At 45.0% G+C, this 20,422-nt stretch overlaps 2 protein-coding genes across 4 annotated transcripts in view; one reads left to right on the forward strand and one right to left on the reverse strand.

Moving 5' to 3' along the window:
• LOC308574147 (uncharacterized protein) lies at positions 1-11,210 on the reverse strand. Of its 2 annotated transcripts, XM_081171674.1 has the most exons (3): positions 11,051-11,210; positions 1,449-2,135; positions 1-1,406 (listed from the first exon to the last, which is right to left on the reverse strand). In XM_081171674.1, the coding sequence occupies exons 2-3, from the start codon at positions 2,123-2,125 to the stop codon at positions 98-100; spliced, it is 1,986 nt and encodes a 661-aa protein (XP_081027800.1). In that variant the 5' UTR covers positions 2,126-2,135; positions 11,051-11,210; the 3' UTR covers positions 1-97. The 2 variants fall into 2 exon arrangements, with proteins under 2 accessions (XP_081027800.1, XP_081027799.1); XM_081171673.1 differs by having other exon boundaries at positions 1-2,135.
• Positions 9,736-20,422, forward strand: part of PRND (prion like protein doppel) — an 18,176-nt gene continuing 7,489 nt past the window's right edge. For both annotated transcript variants that reach the window (XM_081171881.1, XM_081171882.1), the window contains exon 1: positions 9,736-10,956. The gene's annotated coding sequence lies outside the window, so the exon portion shown is untranslated. The remainder of the gene's footprint in view (positions 10,957-20,422) is intronic.

The raw sequence follows: 20,422 nt of genomic DNA on the forward strand, positions 1-20,422 counted from the left end.
TCTCCACAAAACATTTCCTTTATATAAACACATCTCTTTCCTTCTGGACATTTCCTGTCTCAGTGACAAAATGGCAGCTTAAGGAGGCTGCCCGGCCTCAAGGTATCAGGAAAGAAGTGACCATAATCAAAAGCACAGAAGACTTGGCAAAAGTGTTGTCACGCATGAGAGACGTGGCACTGTTGTGATGGCTTCCGGTGGCTCCTGCGCCAGGGGCGATGTTAACTGCTTCTGGAACATGCTTCAGCCAGAGTTTGGTTGGCATCGGCGCTTCTGGCTTCTGATCATATTTGCTTCTTTCCATGTGACGGATGAAATCACTGTACAGCTCCCTGCACATCTCCCGCGCCACTTGCGCCACCACCCTGGCTTCCACCTCATCTGCCGTTTGGTTTCCAGTGGGCTTTATGTAATAGTTTGTGGTGGCATTCTCACAATCGCTCGCAAAGACATCCTTCGTAACAGGGTGGCTGTAGTTTGGGTAGAAAACAGAACTGGTAAAACGATCGCGGTTTTCGCTCCACCATCGCTCCTCATCGCTGTCATTGAAATGCAGGCGCATGTTAGACATGGAGCTGCCCAATTGGTCTTTCACCACAGCGCCTGTTATCGCTTCTTCCGCCACAGGCTTCACTTCCATCTTGGCCGGCATAGGCCCCTCTGGCCTACTCCCGGGACGTCTGAAGTCGCCTCCCGCGTGGCTGGAGTAGGTGCGATACTGCTCTATGCACATTTCGCGCACCACATGCGTCACAACCCTGGTTTCCATCTCATCTGCCGTTTGGTTTCCGCTGGGCTCCGTATACTCGCTCACAGTGATATTCGTGCAATCTCTCACAAAGATATCCTGCGGAACAGGCTGGTTGTACTGTGGGTAGTAAACCTGGTCGGAGTAACGGTTGCGGTTTTCATACCACCACCGCTCGTCATCACGGTTGTTAAAGTGAAAATTGACATTGGACATGGCGCGGCCTAAGAGGTAGCCACCCACGGCTCCTGCTGCAGCTCCCGCCAGAGCTGATCCTGCCATATGTTTCATACTGGGCTTGGGTGGCTTAGGCTTCCATGGCTTACTGTCATATTTGCCCCAGCTGCCTCCTTCTCCATACCTAGGGTAACCAGGGTTTTGTGGAAAGCCAGGATTTTGTTGGGGATAGCCAGGGTTGTGTGGGTTGCCAGGATTGTGGGGAGGGTATCCAGGGTTTTGTTGGGGATAGCCAGGGTTGTGTGGGTTGCCAGGATTGTGGGGAGGGTAAGCAGGGTTTTGTGGTGGATAACCAGGATTGTGTGGGTTGCCAGGATTGTGGGGAGGGTAACCTGGGTTTTGTGGTGGATAGACAGGGTTGCCAGGGTTTTGTGGTGGGTATCCAGGATTTTGTGGAGGAGGGTTGCCAGGATTGCGTGGGGGGTAAGCAGGGTTTTGTGGTGGATAGGCAGGGTTTTGTGGAGGGTAAGCAGGGTTTTGTGGTGGGTAAGCAGGGTTTTGTGGTGGGTAAGCAGGGTTACCAGGGTTCTGTGGTGGATAGGCAGGGTTTTGTGGTGGATAGGCAGGGTTTTGTGGAGGAGGGTTGCCAGGATTGCGTGGGGGGTTACCAGGGTTTTGTGGTGGGTAAGCAGGGTTATATGGAGGAGGGTTGCCAGGATTGCTTGGGGGCTTACCAGGGTTTTGTGGTGGGTAAGCAGGGTTATATGGAGGAGGGTTGCCAGGATTGCTTGGGGGCTTACCAGGGTTTTGTGGTGGGTAAGCAGGGTTATATGGAGGAGGGTTGCCAGGATTGCTTGGGGGCTTACCAGGATTTACTGGGGGATAAACAGGGTTGTGTTGTGGGGGAGCAGGATTGTGTACAGGTTGGTTGTGTACAGGTTTGCTAGGCTGATGCTGTACAGGTCTGCCAGGTCGATGTACAGGTTTGCTAGGTCGATGTTCCACAGGTTTGCTAGGTCGATGTTCCACAGGTTTGCTAGGTCGATGGTGTTCCACAGGCTTGCTAGGTCGATGTGAAGGCTTGCTAGGCTTTCTACTACTTCTACTGGACGAGCTTTTTCCCGCAACAGAGACAATGACATCAGTTTGCAGAAGAATAAAGAGAATTGCTATCGCGCAGGTCACCAAGTACTTCCCCATAATGGCTATTCTGTAAAACAAAGTAAAAGAATCAAGTTGTTTTTTTTAAGGAAAAAAAAGAGAGAGAGGGAGGATATAACACAAAATGCAGAATATATAATTGCAAGTAGATGGTGGTGGTATTTCCAAAATGATTCTCTCTCACATTATATGTTGAGCAGGCTTTGGATGTGCCAGTAATGTGAATCTGACAACTGTCCAACAAGAGGAGAGACTGTAACCCTATGGAAGATCACACGCTTTGTATGTAGAAGGACCATGGGTCAATCTCTGGAAAGGACCCTGTTTGAGTGCAGACAATCCTGAGCTTGAGGTACCAATACTCTGATGGGGTATTAGGCAACTTTCTGTGTTCCCAAGTTGATGCCTGCACCAGCTGACAAAAGTCTATACAACTTGCAAGGCAGGTTTTTTGGGTGGGCGGGGAATATAAAACAGCCCCGGTGTTTAAGTACTTGACTTACAGGACACAATTACATCAGGCAGAAGTCAGAAGGTAGCTCCACTTCAGCTATATATAAGCAGCAAACTTCTCACTTTCGTGCCAGTTAGGAGCTCTAAAAAACTGTGCCACTTTCTTTGATGAATAATTCTGAGTCACTTGAAAACTTGCACATTCCAGCATCAATAGCCCAGTGAAAACCACCAACTTGCCAATCTGGTGTTTTCCAACACTACTGCATTTACCAAAATATATACCATAGTAAATCCTTTCCCCAAAGTCATCCAGCTCAATCTATCTCCCAGTTATATAAATTCCTGTTGAAGCTGTAGCAGAATTTTATTTTAGAAAAACACCACATAGATCCCAAAGTACATAGATCCCAAAGTTTCGCAACATTTGAGTGCACACACATATGAACCACTATGGATTATAGTGCAAATGATTAAATGTGTTGGCAAAAAGGCAGCTCTGGCGATCAAATGGATCAAGTGTCTCAAACTCACTACCCTCCGTCTCTCGTTGTTAGAAGCAGGCTGTGAAACGAGGTCCTTTTACAGAATTGCAAATGCATCCACAGACAGGGGAACCAAAATATAATTTAAAAAATACGTTGAACCCATTGGAAAATCAAGGCTTGGTAAATAAAGTATAACAGAGATACCTTAAGCATGTGCAAAGTGCATTTCCCTTACCCCTGAGCAATCACAATATGCCCACCCATATTTGTATTGGAAAGACGCGTGCTCGCCTTAGAAATTAAGCCCTGGAGAATCCTCTCAAGGGGGAAAAATACAGTTCAAGACGCTAATGCTCAGAAAGACCAAAGCCCCCTGCTCTGAGGCAGCGTGTTTTAGCGTACAAACAAAGCTCCCTTCCTCTTCTCCTTCCAACCTTTTAAATGGTTCCAAAGGCTTTGGGGCCAGTGCCAACGAGCTGATGCAAACTGCCCTTTCCCACAGATTCACCATAATCAGCTTACACTTTTCCGGCATTCAAAGTGGGATTTTCCAAGTCCTAGCATGCTTTACAGAGAACTCACACCACCTCACCAAGCCTAGGGGGAACGTGCTGTTGCAATCAGGCCCTGCTGTGGGCTTGCCATGGGCATCTGGCCCCTGTGTGGACAGGGTGCTGGTTTGCATGTGCCTTTGGTCTGATCCTGCAGCCAGGCTCTTCTGATGTTCTGATTTTCTCAACTGCAAGTTGCAATGAGATGCACGCAATCACTGTTGGCCACAGCAGGTTCACAGCTTTGCTTCACATCTACAGTGGTACCTTGGTTCTCAAACGCCTTGGTACTCAAACAGCTTGGAACCCAAACACTGAAAACCTGGAAGTGTTCCGGTTTGTGATTTTTTCTCGGAAGCCGAACGTGCTCCATTCTGAGTGTTACGCTTCTAATTTGAGTGCCACGCTTCCGTTTTGAGTGTTACGCTGAGGTCTGTCTGTTTTTGCTATTTTTCGTTTTTGTGGCTTTTTGTTTTGTTTTTGGGACTGTGTGGAACCCAGTTCAGCTACTGATTGATTGATTGACTGCTGTACATTGTTTATTGCTTTCATTTTATGGATCAATGGTCTCGTTAAATAGTAAAATTCATGTTAAATTGCTGTTTTAGGGGTTGTTTTTAAAAGTCTAGAACGGATTAATCCATTTTGCATTACTTTCTATGGGAAAGCACACCTTTTTTTTTGGAACACTTTGGTTTTGGAATGGACTTCTGGAATAGATTAAGTTTGAGAACCAAGGTACCACTGCATTATTATTTAGCATGATTTGGCATGATCCTTTATTGCTTTGTTCAGAGCCCACAAGCTGATTCAGAATCAGCACATTTGCCAGGGGCCTGTATCCCGCAAGAGCCCAGGAAGTTCTGTCTCCATTGAAGGCATTGGTCCAAAAAAAAAAAGCCTAGCATATCAGCTTGAATTTCCATGAGGGCGAGTTGGAAGCCAATTCAACTCAACAGCCTCTCATTAGACCTTTCCACACACTTTGTCTTGGGTTTGACTAGCTCAGGCTAGTTAGAAGGCTGGAGGCGACTTGCAATTCCTTGGAACCATCCACAGCCCACGGGAAGGTAAAGTTGTTTGCCTCTGCTCCAGTTTAGACACTTCTTTAGTGCTAAGTGCCAAAGGCCCTCCCTTCACCCCATCCAGCCCCAGCACATGTTTACCAAGAATGGATGACTCTCTTCAGCAAGCAGAGGCATGACCAGAAAACAGAATATCTGCCCTGCTGGCAATCCTGGAGGAACTTTTAGTGGAATACAGTGTCCCCATTGTTAGGAGGGTGCGAATGAAAAGAAAGGGGGGCGAGGGAGCGGGAGAAACAGCGGATTGAGAGCAAGAGTGCATAGGAAGGAGGGAACATTATGCAATCAAAACAAGCTCTTCCTGACAGCTACTCTGAGTGGAAGTTGGAATGCCAAGATGATACAGGGACGCCCTGCTGTCTAGAATAAAACCCCACAGCACTGTCTTATCTTCCTTGCCTATAGAAGGAGGGCCACTTGGTCTTCTACTTTGCCCTTGACATTCCTGTTATGGCTCCATATGCCAAGCGATGATTAACCCAGAACATAAATTGCACTCCAAATCACTCTGCAAAGAGTGTTGAACAGTGGAAAAGCATTTTACTGGAAAGCATGGAGGGAACAGTTTACAAAAAAACCCCCAAAATGTGAATTAATATGTCTCTTTTTTAGAGATGGGGAAACTCGCCATTCCCCAGCAAGATTAGGGCATTGATTGTGAACAGCCACAACCTAATGCTCAACCAGCCACCCTCATCCAGCCACCCTCACATGTCCTACTTTTACCCCTCAGCCATACAACTGACCACAAATCCACAGAATCCCATTGAATGGACACGCCTTTCCAACAAACGACCAGCTCATAACCATCCAAACCATCTGTGCAAGCCAAACTTGTTTAAAGTCTCAAAACATGCAAAAGAAGAACCTGCGACAGGAGTTTCTAGACCAGCTGCAAGATGTATACTCCGCCCTGCCCACACTCTGTAGAAACCTGACTTTTGTTTACTCTACTGAGGTTTTGGAGGAACCATAGAATAAACCTGCAAGAAGCACCTCTGTGCTGACTTAGCAGCAAGATCCATGAGGTCTGCTTGTCACTGTAATATAAACATGAACACTAATAGCTGATACGTACAATACAGATATGCCAGAAGTCTGGCTTTTGCTCAGATAACTGAATTGCTTTTTAGCCAAGGAGAAGAAACTCCACCCAGCTCTCCAGATGAAAACCGTAGATTTGATCGCTCACAATCAGAGTGATCCGGGGCAGGGTTTTCTAAGTGGCATTCATGGGATCAAATGGAACTTTAGTATGGCTTGCAAGGTTACATATGGCCGTTGTTACATATCTTTAAGCACCAGGCAAAAACATTCATCTTCTCCCAGGCCTTTGGCAAATTAAACAATCTATGGCCTTTTAAACTGGGGGTGTGTGTGTTGTTTTTCTTTGTTACTATGTGATGTATTTTTGTGTTTTTATATTGTGAGCCACCCGTGGATCCTTGGATGAAGGGCAGCATCGAAATTTAATAAATAAAACTAAAATAAAAATTTAGGTTTGCACAGGTGAAGTGGATTAAAGTGCCCTGTTGCCCTAGTGCGATGAACCAGCTTTTTGCAATTATGAAAGTTACAGGGAAATGCGAGAAAAATGGGTGGATGAACTAAGGATTAATGTGAAGACATGTGAATCCCCTGCAGGCAAACCAGGCCAAATTCTTATCCTGTGGTACAACCACCATGTAAAACAAACCAGAATGAATGCTCATTAAGGACTGGACATAATCTAAGCATCCCGTAAGTTTTGTGCAAGCACATCAAGATGAATGTTGTGTATAAACAAGTCATTTATTGTGATGTGTGAGGATTTTTATTTTATTTTTTAAGTTAAACTTGATACCTAAAAGGGTAAACGAAACCCTAGATTTACGGATTGCCAACCTTCTTGAGTCCATGGGCAAAGCACAACCTGCGTGCAAGAGCCCTCTACCCACTTGTGATTCCTACCATACTGCCTCTGACTGTGGAGGGCCAACATATAGCCATGAGGGTTAGTAGCCACTGACAACCTGATCCTCCATGAATTTGTCAGATCCTATTTGAAAGCGTGGCGCTGTGGGTTAAACCACAGAGCCTAGGACTTGCCGATCAGAAGGTCGGCGGTTCGAAACCCCCATGATCAGGTGAGCTCCTGTTGCTCGTTCCCTGCTCCTGTCAACCTAGCAGTTCGAAAGCACGTCAAAGTGCAAGTAGATAAATAGGTACCACTCCGGCGGGAAGGTAAACAGCGTTTCCGTGCGCTGCTCTGGTTCGCCAGAAGCGGCTTAGTCATGCTGGCCACATGGCCCGGAAGCTGTACGCCGGCTCCCTCGGCCAATAAAGCGAGATGAGCGCCGCAACCCCAGAGTCGGTCACGACTGGACCTAATGGTCAGGGGTCCCTTTACCTTTACCTTTTATGGCATGTTAGGGGCGGATGGCTCTGTTAATTTTAGTTCTCTCCGTTTCTCATTTGTCTTTTGTCTGTTCTGGATTTTCCAAAATTCAGCTTCGTTGAATGTCCACAAATCCTAGTGGCGTGAGAGAGGGAGAAAAACATTTATCTGTTCCCTTTCTCCACTCCTTATGCCATTTTATGCACCTCTGTCATGAGGAGAGAGGTGATGAGGGAGAAACCCAAGCAAAAGGGGAGTGCAGCAAATCAGCTCCCCAGACAGCCACACCATCAAATGTTACCTAATCGGTTTAGCCTCCCAGTTCCCCGAAATCATGTTGTCTCCTCCACTGTCTAAAATTAGATTGCAGGCACCTCAGGGTTCGTTTTGACTTTGTTTGTTGCTTATGTTGCTCTGGAAATTGCACCAGTAGAGCTAGATTAATAATAGCATTTCCATCTAATTCTGCACTTAGGTTTGGAAGCAAAATGGAGCCACCAAAAAAAAGTAAAAATAAAGTGCTTCTATAGAGAATAGATCTTCCCAGGTAACGACAAGTGTATTAGTTTGTAAAAATCAAAGAAGAAGAGATTTTAGGGGAAACACGCGCACCACAACAGCCTGACAAGGACCTTCCAGGACCTATTGAATGTTGACAGCAGTAGAGGCACAGCCTGTTGAGGATGGCAGATGAAAATGAAAATAGGGACTGGTTATCAGTACTCCTTAACAACGTACAGTGAGTGTTCAGGTGGTAGAAATTCGCAGAGGTTCCCTACCTTTTGGAAAGCCAAGAAACTGTCATAAAACCAAAAAATACCAGTTTCACAGAAGAAAAATGTGATGCTCAGAACTCTTCTTCCAAAGCAGGGGTTGGCAACCTAAGGCCCGGGGGCCGGATGCGGCCCAATCGCCTTCTCAATCCGGCCTGTGAACGGTCCGGGAATCAGCGTGTTTTTACCTGAGTAGAATGTGCCCTTTTATTAAAAATGCATCTTTGGGTTATTTGTGGGGCATAGGAATTCGTTCATTTCCCCCAAAAAATATAGTCCAGCCCATCACATGGTCTGAGGGACGGTGGACCGGCCCACGGCTGAAAAAGGTTGCTGACCCCTGCTCCAAAGCAAGCAGAACACCTATGCACCCCACCCCACAAAAAAGCAGGCAGGCAGGCAGCACACAAACCACCAAGAACATCCCCTCCCCAAAAAAACTGATTTATAAAATGGGGAGGGGCAGAGGGCACTGGTGATAATTGCGGGTGCCATGGTGACCACCAGTGCCATACTAGGGGGGAGGCATAATTAAAGGGTTGCCCACCAGGAAATTAAAAACTCCCACCACCCTTCTGCATAATCTGGTGAGTCTTTGAAACTTCCCACATGCCACTTGCACCCAATAAAGTAGTAAGTTTCAGGGCTGGTAATCGACTCCAAAACTGATCCCATTCACGCTTCATAGCAGAGAAAGGGAAGGTTTCATGAGGATGGTAGAGGAAAAGAGGGCGTCTATTCCTCCTCTTGGAACTCTTCCCACCATCAGCAGCAACACCAACCCAAATGGTGCCTTCTGTCTGAGGCTGGCTGGAGATCTTCCAGGAACACTCCTCTTAGGAGCTGGCAATGCACTGCACCATTTTGTTGCAGCCGGCCACACTTGTTCTTGTATCAATAACTCCACAGGCAGAGAAGAAACGCATTGAGACAGAAACCAGGAGAGCAAGAGCAGTGGCGGAGCTTCATGCTCTGGTACTGGGGGATGAGAGCAGGCGCACGTGCGGCTGGCGCATGTCCCGGGGGCGTGGCATGCTGCCCACAGGGGCATGGCATGTGTCCTGGGGTGTGGCTCGCGACCCACAGGGGCATGGTGCCCAGCGTGGGGGGGGACAGCTGCAATGGCACCCCACCGGGATCGTGGTGCCAGGGGCTGTGCGCTCCCCCCCGCCCCCCTCTTCCTCCGCCAGTGAGCAAGCGTTATCCTGTAAAGAATTGTTCTGGGAGGATCAACAAGTTTGTTGGCGCTGTATTGATCCATAGATCACTTATAGATGCCAAAAGTCTGCACACAGCCTTCTTTCTTGTTACCCATTGGCTAATGTTCTGGCCAGTTAATGCTTTGTAGCTGTGGCTACTGGCTGAACCCTCAGATGAAGATATATACAGTGATACCTCTGGATATGCGGCAGCTAGACTGGTGACTGGGAGCAGCTGCCAAGACCACATAACACCAGTCTTGAAAGACCTACATTGGCTCCCAGCACGTTTCCGAGCACAATTCAAAGTGTTGGTGCTGACCTTTAAAGCCCTAAACGGCCTCGGTCCAGTATACCTGAAGGAGCGTCTCCACCTCCATCATTCTGCCTGGACACTGAGGTCCAGCACCGAGGGCCTTCTGGCGGTTCCCTCATTGCGAGAAGCAAAGCTACAGGGAACCAGGCAGAGGGCCTTTTCGGTAGTGGCACCTGCCCTGTGGAACGCCCTCCCAACAGATGTCAAAGAGAAAAATAACTACCAGATTTTTAGAAGACATCTGAAGGCAGCCCTGTTTAGGGAAGTTTTTAATGTTTAATAGACTATTGTATTTTAATATTTTGTTGGAAGCCGTCCAGAGTGGCTGGGGAAACCCAGCTAGATGGGTGGGGTAGAAATAAATTATTATTATTATTATTATTATTATTAGAATTCTTCTGGTTCTGGATGCGAACTTTGCCCCAGGGTGTGAGTGGAAATCGTGTGCCAGAGGTGGCACCTCATGTTAAGAACAGTTTCAGGATAAGAACGGACCTCCAGAACAAATTAAGTTCATAACCAGAGGTACCACTGTAGTTCCTAAGAGCTAAGATGACAATCAAGAAGGGAATTATAGAAGCTCATTTTGCATAATCTGGAGACAGATTGTTGGGCAGTGGGGATGGTGAAGGTATGGTGAATATATTGTAAGGTAAATGCATCAAATATAAACTGTGTCTAGAAGCAATACAAGCATGCCATTGAATACAACCCCACACTGGTGCCCTAATTGCGTAGCAGACAATTGGTGGAAAAGCAGTAAGATTTGGCGTGTAATAACAGTGCAGAGGGGTGGGGTCAATTTCCTCCCATTTTTACAAAACCAGGATTAATCTAATCAAATTTTCCTGAAACTATTTGGAATGTGTGTGCATGCAGGCATGTACTGTATATCTCAAAATGGTGGGGAAATAAAATGTGTAGAATTCTGCTCCTTCCCCTGAGTTTAGAAGCAGCTACAAAGGCAGGTTTCATTAAAAACCCAAACTGAAGGAACCTTGTGGTCATGTTTATATGTCATGCTCTATCTTATCTTCCATTTTTTCCTTGATATAAAAGGAGTTCCTCTTTGCTGAGAAGTCTCTACAATCCGACATTGTTTCAGAAATGTCTTGCACCCCATATATGCTGTTATTTTGGGATATGTTTATAATGGCTGGTGAAGACAGCAAAGGATTTAAAAATCCTGTCAACAGCTGCCTTAAAAGCTTTGTAAATGCAGAGCACTCACAGAATAAACCCCCAGACTGTTGCGTTATGCAATGAAATACGACCGCCTCAAACTGCAAACCAAGGGAAATCCTTTTGCCTCCATTGCTCATTCAGATGCTATGAGATCATTAGGCAACCCGGCACTCTGATCCTGACATGAACGGACACCCTTGCAAATAACGTCTCCATTCAGAGTAGCTTAGAAATAAAAGGAAATTGGCAGACGTGTCTACGATTTATGCAACATAGCAGCTGCAAGGACTCAATTTAATTTAATGAAGCAGATTTAATAAATATGAACATTCAGGACCTATAGAATGACAGCAGAATGTTGAAGATGGCATTTGGGAGGGGAAGGAAGAAAGAAAACCACAGCATCTAGAATATTGCCCTCTTACGCTGCTGACAACTGAACTGTAAGTATCCAAGAGGTAGAAATTAAGAGTAGCCAGGATGTGACTGAGCAGCTGTAAGCCCTGTAAATTCATTTTAAAAGATGAAACAACTTACCCTTATTTGGACTGTTTGGACGAGCTTTTCAAAGACTCTCTTCTTTTGTACGTCAGGTCTCTCTGTGTGTCCGGAAATCTATGCGTCTCTCAAAATAAGGAGCAGTAGGTGGGGCGTGCTGAACGCCTAACAAGAACAGTTGTTTTTCTTGGGAGATGCGTCACTTGAGAGCAGCCTCTGAGTCAGCCCACCCTTCTACCAGTAAATGCATTAGGAAATTAGAGTTTCTGGATGGTGGGAGGGAGCAGAAACCTGCCCAGTCAGACTCAGGCGTCAGGAAAAAGTTGTGCTTTCAGAACTAGCTTCTAACTTTCGAACATGAAGTTGAACAAGGTACATATTTTCTAGCAGGATTTTAAAACTAGGACTATATTCCATGCAGTGTGTGATCACTGATTGTGGACATCTTCTTTGCACTCTTATCAGCTTCTGGTAGAATTCTACCTTTTTTCAGATTGATTCCTCCTCTATTTAAAAATGGATGTTTTCTCCCCTCTGGTGGTAAGTTTTAAACAGAAGCGTGTTTCAGTCTGATAGGGAGAATGTTCACAGCTGACCACTGTCAAAACATGCCATTGGTGGTCCTTAGGATATTTTATTCCATGAGCTCTCAAACATTTTCCTCTGGGCCACACACTCAGAATAAAGATTTGCTTGTGCCACACCGGTGTTCTAATTGATAATGAATAACACTGGAAAACAAAAAGAAACAACACTAGCAGTGCTTGATTTATAACATAGTACACAAATACTTTATATTGTTTAAATATTTCTTTGATTGTTGTTGAATCTTCCCACCACCCTTGCCATCCTCTCCTCCCACATCCTCTGAGAATTACAGTTCTGAAGCAAAATGGGCAGAAGCCATTCTAAGTATGGGCCTGTTTGTAGTCAACAAGTGAAATCACCACTGTGATTGGTGGGTAGGAAATGGATATACTGTATGTGTCCATTTCAGTTCCTTTTGGTTTCTCAGTTTTTTCAGTCTTAAATCCAGTCCCCCACATTACTGTAGTAGAGCTTTGGGGCGGCAGCGGGGGGGGGGGGGGAGAATCCTCATGAATTTTTGTCAGCATTTTTGCGTGCAATTTTCCAAGGAAACATGTTATGTACTGAGTTGAATAGGATCCAAAATGCAGCAGTCTGATTGGTCCTAGAACAATAGGATCCGAAATGCAGCAGTCTGATTGGTCCTAGAACAATGCAGCAGTATGATTGGTCTGCAGGAGCCACCCAATCCAGCTCCAGATGGAAGTGAATCCACAACCTGATTGGCCTACAGGAGAATTCCGGAACTAGCCAATCACGTGCAGCCCATTGTGTAAATAATGTATATAAGGCAGATACTTTGGGGAAACTTGTATTCCTCCTCACCACTATGAGCTGAATAAAGAGCATGAAATCCACTCTCGACTCTGAGTATATTTCAAAACACATCTTTGTATGCATTTTTTTAATAATATATATATATATTTGTGCAATCAGTTTTTCCCAGGGAAAGGTGGTGTATTTGCAGAATGTGAACAGTAGCAAGTAATTTCTGAAGTGTCCTGTCTCCCACACAGGAGTGATTTAGGATGTTCAGATCTGCTAGCTGCCGCCCATTGCTTCTGGTATGGTGCAAAAACTTCTGGCAGCATTCACATCTCTCTCACCACACTTGCAAGCTAAAATAATTGTTTCCTTCCTGCATAAGCTTATAGTGGTTGACACATAAAAGTGTATGACAGAGTTAACAGCTCTGAATGGCATTGGTATAGCTGAGTCTAAATTCCGCTGTGCATTATAACTGAACCATTCAGATTTCATATAGATTAATCTTATGGCCTTAGATCTTACAATAGTCTTGAAAAACCTTTAATGTTTTCTCAAGATAAATTTCTTGATTTTTCACTATTAGCAGTACATTGTCAGCAATAAAGACTGGCCTTACAGATGTTGCTTCTTATTCTAAGGCCTTCTTTCTCTTAGCTAGATCTTACATTCTCTACCAATGACTCTATCATAGTATTGAACAACCAGGGGGGATAATGGACATCCCTGTATTGCTACTCTAGACTGCCTTTTTATCTTCTGCTGTCTACACATACAGTAGCAACTGGATTCCTGTGTATTAACTTAACCCAAATAACAAAAGTAGGTCCCAGTCCCAGTTCTGCTTAATTTGAACCTGTTATTCCCAGTTGACTCAGTCAAATGCCTTTTCAGCAGCAATAAATACTAAGCCAAGTGGATCCTGTTTATTATTACAGGCAACTCCTGATTTACGCAGGTCCAACTGACATGCAACTGCGACTGCATGCACTGTGCCAAATCCAGAAGTCACTTTAAAAATGGCCCTCAAAGAGCCCAGAAAGGGCAAAAGGGCACAAAAACAGTGCCTAGCAATCCCACGATACTTTGCAAGTGCAATCCCAGAAGCCCTTGCGCTGACCGTTGAGGCTGACCATTGTGGATGGACTTTCCAGACTGATAATGCTTTCCTTTTTCCCATTTATTTTTTTATTTGCATTTTCAAAAACAGGAACAGAGCATATTTAACCCCCTCCCCTCCTCCTGTCCTACTTACAACTTTGTACCAAATACACCTTGTATACATATACCATATAACTTCCCTTCCACCCTTTTCCTGGTTCCTTTGCTTTTCTACTACTCTGCATAATCCACATCTTTTTAATCATCCAATTTGTTACCTATTAAAAACTCTATCTATTTCAATTCCGCTGGATTTACGTAAGACCTGCTAAGCTATGTACCGGTATTTGTTTTTAAAATATTCAATAAACATTTTCCCTTCCTCCTTGTATTCCTTATCTTTTTCTCTTATCCTGTTCGTCAAACCAGCCAGTTCAGCATATTCAAACATTTTATACTGCCATTCTTCCTTAGTGGGTACTACGTTCTCCACTTTTGTGCCAATAAGGTTCTAGCTGCAATATAGTAATAAACCCTTTTTGTTTTGGTGGACCTTCGTTGTTACCATTCCTAAGAGAAAAATCTCAGGTGTTTTAGGGAAAGTTTTTTTTAAAATATCTTTTTTAATTCATTATATATAATTTCCCAACATTCCTTAATTATTTTACAGGACCACCACATGTGAAAAAAGAACCCTCATTTCATTACACTTCCAACATATACCTTTTTCTTTTTTATACATTTTTGCCAATCTGGTGAGTGTTAAATACAGATAATGCTTTCCAATGCTCTTTAAAAAACAAAACTTTGACATTTAAGTTCCAGCTTTAACTGACATATATTGGTAGCCCATTAACTCATGTTCATTCTGCTCATTAAAAAAAAATATGAACTAATGTTTCCCAAATGACTTTGTTGTTCTAAAGTTTCTAATTACTTTTAAAACATTTAAACATTTAAAACATTTTTAAAATAGCACTTAACAGTAATATCTGGGGTTCTAGTTGCTTTTACAGTTTTTTAGCCACTTTTACATGGCGCTGTGGTCTAAACCACTGAGTCTCTTGGGCTTGCTGATCAGAAGGTCAGCTGTTTGAATCTGCACGACAGTGGTGAGTTCACGTTGCTCTGTCCCAGCTTCTGCCAACCTAGCAGTTCGAAAGCATAACAGCGCACGTAGATAAATAGGTATTGCTGTGGCGGGAAGGTAAATGGCATGTCTGTGTGCTCTGGTTTCCGTCATGGTGTCCTGTTGCGCCAGAAGTGGTTTAGTCATGCTGGCCACATGACCCGGAAAGCTGTCTGTGGACAAATGCTGGCTCCTTTGACCTGAAAGCGAGATGAGCGCCACAACCCCATAGCCACCTTTGACTGGACTTAACCAACCAGAGGTCCTTTAGCTTTTTTTGCATGTCAAGGTAAAGATGCCCCTGACATTTAGGTCCAGTCATGGACGACTCTGGGGTTACGGCGCTCATCTCGCTCTATAGGCCGAGGGAGCCGGCGTTTATCCGCAGATAGCTTCCGGGTCATGTGACCAGTGCCACCCGTGTCCCTTCTTTCTTTTTACCTTAAGGTCCATAAATAGCAACACCCTAGAGGTCCCGGGCCCTAAGGAAGTTAGATTAGCCTCAACCAGAGCCAGGGCCTTTTCAACACTGGCTCCAGCCTGGTGGAACGCTCTGCCTCATGAGACCAGGGCCCTGCGGGATCTGATTTCTTTCCACAGGGCCTGGAAGACAGAGCTGTTCCACCTGGCCTTTGGCTTGGAATCAATTTGATTCCTTCCCCCTCTTTCTTTTTTCCCTTTCTCCTTCTGTGTTGGAACTCCTATTTGGGGACTTCCCTGGCTTTTTTTCTGGCCCATGTAGGACCAGTCTAGATAGTTAGCCTTGGTGAAGACTTGACGTTTTTATCCCCAAAAAAGTTTTTGATTGAGTTTCCACTGAAATGAGGCTGCATTTTAATGTTTTAATGCTGTATTTTAATCTTGTTTTTTAAGCAGTATTTCAATCAATTGTTTTTATATTTGGTGTTAGCCGCCCTGAGCCCAGTCTTGGCTGGGGAGGGCGGGGTATAAATAATAATAATAATAATAATAATAATAATAATAATAATAATAATAATAATAATAATAATAATAATTACATGTAACAGTAGCTAAAAACAAGTAAAAGGTCTTTAGTAGTATGTCTGTAGGAGGGGAAATATTATATAGAAAAGGCACTAAGTATCATGAAGATAGCTGTTCCACCAGCATTTTCTTCAAGCAGAAACAAATCAAATAAAGGACTAGTTGATATCGCCACAAATTATTGTTAAATGCTGCTTGCTTGGGTATATACACTCCCAAACCTAAAGGAATATATGCCAGAAACATAGGCTCAGATTATTTGGGGATGGTTCAGAAAGATGGCTGGTCTCGCTAACCAACCAACAAACAAACAACCCTGACAACAAAAAGTTAGAAATGTGATCTGTTTTTGCAGCTGCTTCTGTTCTAAAGCAGAAGTCAGGAACTTCCATCCCGTGGGTCTAATTAGGTCCACCAGACCTCCACATTTGGCCTGCAAGGCTATTTTGGCCAAGCCACCCCCACTTGCCTTACAAGTAAAGGCACAGCCACAGCTGGGCAAAAAGGGGGCTTGCAGATATAATCCACTGGTGTATCTGACTTTAATTCTGCATGTGCTCAGTAAACAGACAGCTGCCACCATATGAGCCAAGGTTACCTACCTCTGTGCAATTAGGATAATCCCTCAGGCTCTCCCCTCTGCAAGGCCCCGAAACTTTAAGAACCAAGCTAGAAGAGGGAGACAGAGCACTTCGTCTCCCTCTTCTGCCTTCAGGGACAGCTTGGCCCGCTATCCCGCGAGCCTGTGGGGCTGGCGGGGGGAGAAGCAGGCTTGCTTCTCCCCCCGCCAGCCTCCAGATCAGGTTGGGGAATAGGGGGGTGGCGGAGCGCCGCCATCCCGCTATTCCCCGACCTGATCTGGAGGTTGTGGGGCTGGCGGGGGGAGAAGCAGGCTTGCTTCTCCCCCCGCCAGCCTCCAGATCAGGTCAGGGAATAGCGGGGTGGCGGCGCTTCGCCATCCCCCTATCCCCCGAGCTTGTGGGGCTGGCGGGGGGGAGAAGCAGGCTTGCTTCTCCCACCCCCAGCCTCCAGATCAGGTCGGGGAATAGCGGGGTGGCGGCTCTGCGCCTCCCCGCTGTCCCCAGCTTTTGGGTGCAGGCTGCTGCCCGCAAGCCTTGCGAGCCCGTGGGACATCCCGCCGGGCTTGCAAGACTTGGGATAGCTTCCTGAAGCCTGGAGAGCGAGAGGGGTCGGTGCGCACGGACCCCTCTCGCTCTCCAGGCTTCAGCAAAAGCCTGCATTCGCCCCATAGGACGCACCCAGATTTCCACTTCATTTTTGGAGGGGAAAAAGTGCATCCTATAGGGCGAAAAATACGGTATTTCTGGTTTAGCGGAGTCTGTAACCTGAAGCGTATGTAACCTGAAGCATATGTAACCCAAGGTACCACTGTAGTTGCTTGCTTGATCTGACATTTTTAAGAATGAATTTGCTGCCAATGATCTGCCCCTTTGGCTGCATGTTGCTGTTATCAGAGAATGAGCAGAGATATAGTGGGCAGGGTTGAAGGGGGGTCAAATATCTGTTACTATTTTTGCAGTGCAGTTTGTGCTGATTGGAGCCAGTCATAGTGAAAGGAACTGAGTCATCCACAGATAATTTGTTCCTAGGGTCACTCTGGAGAAGGTGTGTGCGGAGAACACTTAATTGTTCTATGCGCTTCAAAACTAAGTATTTAGGAACAATGGAAACACAAGGTGCTTCAATTTCAAGAGCATGGTGTGCAAGTTCGGTTGTATATTATGGAACATCGGGGGGACGGGACCACAACTTAAGTCACTCTGCAAGAAGATACAGACATACCTCATGTTACAGACACTTCAGGTTACGTGTTTTTGGGTTGTGGACCGCAGGAAACCTGGAAGTACCGGAACGGGTTACTTCCGGGCTTTGCTGCTCGCACATGCGCAGAAGCGCCAAATTACACCAGCACAGACATCCAAGGTTGCTCTGTATTGGGCACTCCAAATCATTTGTCCACATATGTGTGCAGAAAATAGTAGAAATAGATCTATTTAAAGGATACTTGCAAAACCATATTTAAAAATCAGAACTCCTATTAGAATAAACAAGTTCCGTTTTAAATACTGAAATACTAAAAAAAGATGGATAACAATGTGTAATAGAAAAAGAAGCATGAAATTAGGTTAAAGGTGTGTGAAAGAAAGTAATAGAAGTGGAAAGAAATTGCAATTGAGTAGATTGGAAGTCTAACACAAAGCTGGGGTGAAGGGGTGGTGGATGGTGATGGGAAAAGGAATTATCTGTGGGACTGAATGTAGGTATGTTTGTATATATTGAAGGATTGTATGAAATGTATGTTTGTATGCTTGTATATTTGCAATATGTGTGTATTTTATAATAAAAATTTAATAAAATTTTTTATTATACAGTTGTTGTTGTTGTTGTTGTTGTTGTTGTTGTTGTTGTTCAATATGTGGCCCATGGATTCTATGTGGAAATATTCTTGTGGCCCACTTTTTTTGAAAAATTGGCTGTTCTACATCCAAGTGTTCATAGCAGACCAGCTTTTTTCAGCTGGTCCACATCACCCCCTGGTGTTTAGAGTGCTTATTACAGTGAAATGTGAACCCAATGGGATTTATTCCCAGCTACAGTAAATGCATATCAGATTGCACCCTTAAACATTTTAAAAATATTGATAGCTTCTTTAACTGAACTGTTTGGAGTTGCAAGATTTAATTAAATACTTTGATTCCACATGATTAATGGACACCAAACACATTCAGCAAATATTTTTATTTCCTCTGCTGATTATACGTATTCTGCTGTTCTAGACCTTTGTATTTGAAGATACAGTAATTCTGCCAACATCATGTATCAAAGGACAAGTTTCTCAAATATGCACAGCTCTCCTTTCTCAATTATTCCTTGACTGCTTTGAAGTCAGTATGTGAACAGGATTTGTGTGTATCGTTCTGCCCGGACACTGAGGTCCAGCGCCGAGGGCCTTCTGGCGGTTCCCTCACTGCGAGAGGCCAAGTTACAGGGAACCAGGCAGAGGGCCTTCTCGGTGGTGGCGCCCGCCCTGTGGAACGCCCTCCCATCAGATGTCAAAGCGATAAACAGCTACCTGACATTCAGAAGACATCTGAAGGCAGCCCTGTTCAGGGAAGTTTTTAATATGTGACATTTTAGTGTATTTTTCATCTTTGTTGGAAGCCGCCCAGAGTGGCTGGGGAAACCCAGCCATATGGGCGGGGTACAAATAATAAATTGTTATTATTATTATATTATTATGAACAGGATTTGTGGGAAGAAATTGATAAGATGATCCACAAAAATGGTCCACAAAACAATTCTATTCAGTCTCAGCCTCTATTATAGAAAACTCGATGAAAATTGTTCATAAATGGTTCCTCCCTCAGTGTTGGAAGTACAGGGATCAATCAGTTAGTAACCTAAGGGTTAATTCTGTTTACATTGAGCCAACTGAAGTGGGGGTGAAGGTGTTGCCTAGCAACCACTCAGAATGACATGATCCTTGCTGGGATAACTTGTGCTCTGATTGGCTCTGTATATCTGAGAGAGTTTCTCCACTATATGAGTAGGTATATGTTGCCCTGCTGTAGACAAGGCCTGAACTGCTAAGAAAGACAAAACATTTCTGTTTGTTTCTTCTCATATTATCTACCCTTTTTGTTCAGTTTACCCAATAAAGTATGGTCAATTTCTTTTCTCTCTGGACTCCATCTGCTTTATTCAAGTCACCCTGTTAACAATCAGTTTGATTTGGGTACTGAAAACAAGCCTCTAGTCCCAGAATGTGCTCACAGAGAACCCCCCTTTTCTAATTCTAACTGTATGCCTTTTGCACTGGGTGGTAGATCTTGCGGTTCTACTAACCCCCCCCCCCCCAAATAAGGTAGCTCCAGGAACGCTGATGTTAAGTTGTGGGTGAACATATCAGATGACACAGCGATTCTTCACACAGCTCTTGTTTATTCACAGGCCAGAACAGAACTGAACTGAAGGGTTCAGCCAGCCTGCTTATATAGAGCTCCACTAGAACGCAACAGTAACCATTTTCTGTAACTATCCAGTCACTGAACATCACTTTTGATCCCTTATTTGCATATGTGGACCTGAACTATCTACAGTATCCCCCTGCTGGCCCAGGGTGAGAACTTCAGTACATAACACCCCTCCCCACCGAGATAAGGCATTAGTTACAATCGTAATGGTTTCCTTATATACAGTACTACACATAATGGTTCAATTAGGCACAAAAGCATATCAATTACATTTCACCTACTTCCATTAGACCGACAATATTACATGTCCAACAACATAGTCCTTTAAATAAGTTGGGCACTTGGAAACTCTGCCAGACCGCCAGGGAGCGGTACCCAGGTCCGGAGGACCACCCGATTCTTGCTGAGGCTGTGGCGCGACCCTAGGTGGCGTTGAAACCAAGTCCCCTGGATCCGCTGCTGTGGGTGGAACCTCCACAAGTGGAGTTGGCGGAATGTCAGGCACGGCAGTGGTCTGAGTCTGTGGTAAGTCTGGCAGACCCTCTGAAGTGGCTTGGTTCGGCTCCATGCCAGCAGTTTGCGAGAGAGGTGTAGGTGGAGTCTCACCATCTGTAAGTGTCTCTTCCGGAGCCACGAGCGCAGTTGGGGGCACCACGGTAGTGTCCAAGTCCCCAACCCTGCGCCTAAGCTGGTCTATGTGCCCGTGCCACAAGCGTCTGTCTTCGAGTGCCACCTGGTATGAGCGAGGTCCAGTGACTCCCACTACTGTGGCTGGCACACAAGGAATGTCCCCCACAAAATTCCGGGCAAAACCTGGTTTCCTGGAAC

Source organism: Podarcis bocagei (genome assembly GCF_964188305.1).
Source record: "Podarcis bocagei genome assembly, chromosome: 15".
Classification (NCBI taxonomy): Eukaryota; Metazoa; Chordata; class Lepidosauria; order Squamata; family Lacertidae; genus Podarcis; species Podarcis bocagei.

Excerpts from the sequence above, each read along its gene's own strand:
- LOC308574147 (XM_081171673.1), bottom strand. The coding sequence starts at position 2,125 with ATGGGGAAGTACTTGGTGACCTGCGCGATAGCAATTCTCTTTATTCTT.